The 5,526-nt window shown below is 37.4% G+C and overlaps 1 protein-coding gene across 1 annotated transcript; it reads right to left on the minus strand.

Annotated features, from left to right (window-relative positions):
* Positions 1-3,510: 3,510 nt before the first annotated feature.
* TAS2R38 (taste 2 receptor member 38) lies at positions 3,511-4,653 on the minus strand. The gene has a single exon (XM_032761981.2). It carries the CDS (start codon positions 4,567-4,569, stop codon positions 3,568-3,570), a length of 1,002 nt encoding a protein of 333 aa, XP_032617872.1. The 5' UTR covers positions 4,570-4,653; the 3' UTR covers positions 3,511-3,567.
* Positions 4,654-5,526: the final 873 nt, after the last annotated feature.

A 5,526-nucleotide genomic window follows, 5' to 3' on the forward strand; every position in this document is an offset into this window, starting at 1 on the left:
ACAAAGTTTTAAGAAAATAAAGATGGAGGAAATGTTTTCTAACTTGTTTCATTAGGCCAGAATAACCTTGTCACTAAATCTTGACAAAGATATGTAATTAAAAAAAAAAGAAAAATAGAGGTTGGTATTCCACATAAACATATATACAAAGATCCTTGACAATATATTAGCAAATAAAGTAGTGCAACATATAAAGACAATAATACACTATGACTAAGTGAGGCTTATACTAGGAATGTGGAGTTTATTTAACATTCAAAGATTAATCAGTGTAATTTACCATGTTAATGAAATGGAGAAGAAAAACTGTAGAATCATCTCAATAAATACAAAAAAATTTTAAAATTAAATTCAATACTCTTTAATGGTAAAAATTGTTAGCAAAGTAGGAATTAAAATGGGATTTTTACATCTGATAAAGGGAATCTAAAAACGACCTACAGTTAACTTTATACCCAGTGATGAAATAGTGAATATTTTCTTCCTAAAAACGGGAACAAGGCCAGAATGTGTACTCACATTAAATCTAATCAGCACTACACTGGAGATCCTAGCCAGTGAAATAAATTTTAAAAAAATAAATAAAGGGCATACATATGGAGAAAGAAGAAATAAAATTGTCTTTATTTGCTGATGACATGATTAAGTATAAAATTTCAAAGCATCTTCAAACAGCTACTAGAACCAATATATTAATTTGGTATGGTTGTAAGATAATGGTTAACGTACAAAAATCAATTGTATTTTTATATGCTGGTAGCAAATAAAAATGTAAACAACTCTACATACAATAACATTATTAAATATTAAATACATAAGAATAATTTTACCAAAAGACCTTTACACTAAAAATTGCAAAACATTGTTGAGATAAATTAAAGACAAAAAATAAAGAGATATGTTTATAGATTTTCAGATGGAATATTTTTGAATATTTAAAAACTTGCTAGTAATCTACCATAATCAAAAAGTGAGGTATTGGTTAAAGGCTGGACAAATAGATCACTGGAATGCAATATAGAAACCAGAAAAAGATTCATGTGTATATAATCGTATGATTTTCAACAAGAGTTCAAGTCAGTTAGAAAATAAAAGTCTTCAATGAATGATATTGGAATACTTAGATAGACATATAAAAACAGTAAAGTTCAGCCTTACTTAATACTACACAAAAAAATTAATTCAAGATCAATTATAGTCCCAAACATCAAAGTAAAAACTATGAAAATTCTAGAGAAAATCATAGAGACTATTTTTGCATGCCAGAGGCAGGCAGATATTTTTTATAGAAGACACAAAAAGCACCAGTATTGTAGAAAAAGACATTAGATTTTATTAAAAGTCGTCATTTCTGCTTATCAGCACACTATTAAAAAATAAAAAGGAAAACCACAGTCTGGGTCAAAATATTCACAATGCATATAGCAGACAAAGGACTTGTATCCAGAGTGTGTATGTTATATATATATTTTTTTCACTTACATATATACATATATGTATGTATATATACACACACACAAATCAATAAATTTCTACAAATCAATAATAAAAAGACAACTTAATATAAAACAGTTGTGTATATATAGGAGTTGGATAAGAATACATACATGTATATTATCACACATACACAAATGCTACAAATCAATAAACTCTTATAAATCAATAATAAAAAGATAATATTAAAATGTGCAGTTACTTTATAATAGAGAAAATACAAATGGCCAAGAAGCACACAAAATTGTTCTCCATATCATGAGTTAGAAGACAAATGCAAAGGGAAACCACAGTGAGATACCATTTCATCCCCACTAGAATGGCCAAAATCAAAAAGACTGACAACACCAAATGTTGATGAGAATGAGGAACAGCTCTCCCACATTATTGAGGGGAGCATAAAATGTTAGAATCACTCTGGAAAACTCTTTTAACAGTTTTTATAAAGTTAAATGAATATAAATTTTTTAACACAGTAATTTCACTCCTAGGTATTTACCTGAGAAATGAACCTATGCCTACAAAGAAATGGATTCAAGAATGTGTCTAGAAACTTTATTCATAGTAGACCCACACCATAGACAATGCAAAATGTTCAGCAATAGTGAGTAGGTAAGCAAGCAGTGACTCATACAATATTATGGGTGAATCTCAGAAATATAATGTTAAAAATAAAACCATACAAATAAACATATGAAAAGATGCTCCACCTCTACACCAACAGGGCATCTAGAAGAGTGGATCTCAACATTGGCTGCACCTTGAAATCACCTGAAGAGCATTGAAGAAAAAGAAGCCTCATTTCGTCTCAAGAGATTTGATTTTATTGGTCGTATTTGGCCTGGACATTGAGATTTTTAAAAAGCCCCTTAGGTAATTTCAATGTGCAGCCGAGAGCGAGGACCTAGGTCTTTGAGGGAATCCTGGGACAACTTCAATTTCCACCAAGGAAAGGAAGCCAGATGAAGTTGCAAATTTTGTAGCCACTGGAGGTGAAGAAATGGCTAATTTTTGGAGGAAAACTGAGGTGAAGATTTGGATCTATTAAGACCAAGTGCCTGAGAGGAGGAAACAGTTCTCTGGCCCCACAGCTGGCAGAACTAAGAGCCTTGGTGGTGAGCTGCTACAACTGTGAAGCCTGTGAACTGCGAAGCCTATCAAGATTTAAATGTCTGGTATACCTTGTTTTCTCCTGAGTCTTTCAGTACCTGATTTGAGGAAAGCCCTCCTGGCTGGGTTCCTGTGCAGGAATACAGAGAATGCCAAATCTCTACAAATATACCTTTCAGCTAGGCGATTTTGGTAGGGTCCCCAACTAGAGAGACCAATACTTGGTACCAGGCAAAGCACCATCTTCAAAGGCAAATTGGGCATAGCCAGAAAGCCCACACAAGGCACCTACTGGCATCCAGGTCACCTACTGAGCAAATATCTGCTTCTCTTCCATCATTATAAAGTAGGTCAAAGTGCATTTCTGGATCAGTGTATTTTCAGACAAAACGACCCCTATCCTCTTGTGCCTCTTGAAGTTGAAGTTATATGGTACCTCTTGAAGCTGAAATTATGACAGTTATTTTTCCAAGTTTGTCTTTGTTTCCATGAAAACTGTGGAGTTTGAAGAGGATTATATACTAATTGTAGTAGTGAATATTTCCAAAAATGATGCTAGCACTGGTTCTGAGAAAGAGGTTTAGCAGTCGTTTTAAAAGCCAAACATATTATCTTGGGATTTAGATATTATTTCAGAAGAGATGATTTCTCATGGTTTGATTTATACCAATAATAAGCTATAGTATATAAAGGATTTACACCAAATACCTAATTATTTTGTTCATGTTATCAAAACAAACCTAGGGTACCAACAACATTATTCTTGCCTAGGCCATGTATAGTGCATAATTATTTTATTCATCTATAAGTGAGTCATTGATACAAAGTGAAGAGACTTTCAATTGTGTTTTATAGAAGAAATCGGAAGGCTTTGTGAGGAATCAGAGTTGTATTCCTGAAGAATCAGGCATATTCATGAAGACTCACAGGCGTATTAATGAGGAGCTCATTTCATGTCCATTCTCAGCACAGTGTCCGGGAATCTGCCTTGTGGTCGGCTCTTACCTTCAGGCTGCTCTGAGCCCAGAGCAGAATGGTTGTCACAGCTCTCCTCAACTTGGCATTGCCTGAGATCAGGATGGCTGCATGCCCAGAGGGACAAGCTGCCATTATCCCAACACAAACCATTACCCCTATTTTGTCGCGCCACAGAATCAGTAGGGGCACTGAGATGAAGGCAGCACAGGATGATATCACAAAGAAGCAGAAAAAGGAGACAAGAGACTTGAGGGCTTTAATGTGGGCCTCCAGGCTGGGGTCACGAAAGTCTCTGGTATAGACCTTCATTGTCCTCATGTGCCTTCCCAGGGAGACAGTCAGCATCCCAGAAGAAACCAGAAACAATAGGAAAGGAGGCACAGACCACAGATAGCAGAAGAGAAAAGAATAAAATAAGTTGAGATCTTTAATCTGCCAGTTGAGCCTTGTATTGTTATTCGTGAATAGCACAGTTGTGACTGTGAAGTGAGGTCTGCTAAAATAGCACCAAACGCAGAGGACAGTGCAGATGCAGGAGCAAAGAATAATACCCAGGAGCATCTGGCAGATCTTCCTGGAGACCCAGCTTGCCAAGCAGATCAGGAAGGTGTGAGAGGAACGGATGAGCTTGGAACAGTAAAGCAGGCTGAGGCAGGTGGCAAGCCAGAGGTTGGCTTGGTTTGCAATCATCCATAGCATGATGATGGCATGGTAGCTGTGGTTCAGTGGTTCACTCAACTTCTGGAAGTGGGTAAGCTGGATAGCACTCAGGAACAGCAGTCCATGCAGGAAAAGCCGGCTGATGCTGAGACACAGCAGCACACAATCACTGTTGCTCAGTGGCTGCCTCTTCACTACGTCCCAAAAATTCACCAAGAAAATGAAGGCATTGGTCAGAAACCCTACTGCAAACTCCAGGACTGAAATGAACAGAAATGTACTCCTGACTTCATAGGACACAGTGCAGATGCGAGTTAGAGTCAACATGATATCACTTCTCTAATTGGCTATTCTACTTCTCTTCTCTAGTTGGCTAATCTAAAGACCTAGTTGCCACCCAGTGCAGAAAGGTAAATGTACGTTCCAAGCCAGGACCTTTCCTTCACAAAGCATCCAGCTCTTTGCCTAGATCTATCCCAAAGCGAGCGCATAAAAAGTTCTGGCAGGAAACTTAGAGGGATGTTGTTTCTCTAGAACATCTCTTGGATACATAGAAGAGCTTATCATAGGGTGGAAGACTGATGGTTCTACCTCTTGGGTGATGTGAGATTAATAAATCCAGGTGTTCCTGTACAACCGCCTTCCCAGAAGGCCATAGCACAGCATCAGGGATGCAAACAAAACAGGGCCTCAATTTCCCAAATCCAGTTTTGCATGCCCATCTGGACCTGTGGGGGTGGAGAAGAGAACAGGATTTGCTTATGGGTTTTGAGGAAACCTGCAGCAGGCAAAGCAGATATTCTTGGTGATCTAAGGTTTGAAATAGAGTCTCTTTTCATTTGCATTCCTTTTCTCATCTGTGAAGTAATGACTCTTATCACAGACTGTGTTTTTAATATAGATAAATGCATGGTTCCTTCCCATGTGTCAGTGTATGACTGCAGTTTTATTTGCTATTGCCAAAGGTTTCATGCAATCATCATTATTATGCCAGGCACTGTGCTTGGCAAGGAGAATATTAACATGAACAAGACTAGCACACTGTCATGAAGGGAGAGGAAAGGGGGCATAGCTGGTTCGGATTATTATTATGTTTATTTTTTTAATTAGTATACTTTAAGTTCTGGGGTACATGTGCAGAACACGCAGGCTTGTTACATAGGCATACATGTGCCATGGTGGTTCGCTGCACCCATCAACCCGTTATCTATATTAGGTATTTCTCCTAATGCTCTCTTTCCCCTTGCCCCCCACCCCCTAACAGGCCCTGGTGTTTGATGTTCC

This window comes from Hylobates moloch, unplaced genomic scaffold (assembly GCF_009828535.3).
Source record: "Hylobates moloch isolate HMO894 unplaced genomic scaffold, HMol_V3 SCAFFOLD_1, whole genome shotgun sequence".
NCBI lineage: Eukaryota > Metazoa > Chordata > Mammalia > Primates > Hylobatidae > Hylobates > Hylobates moloch.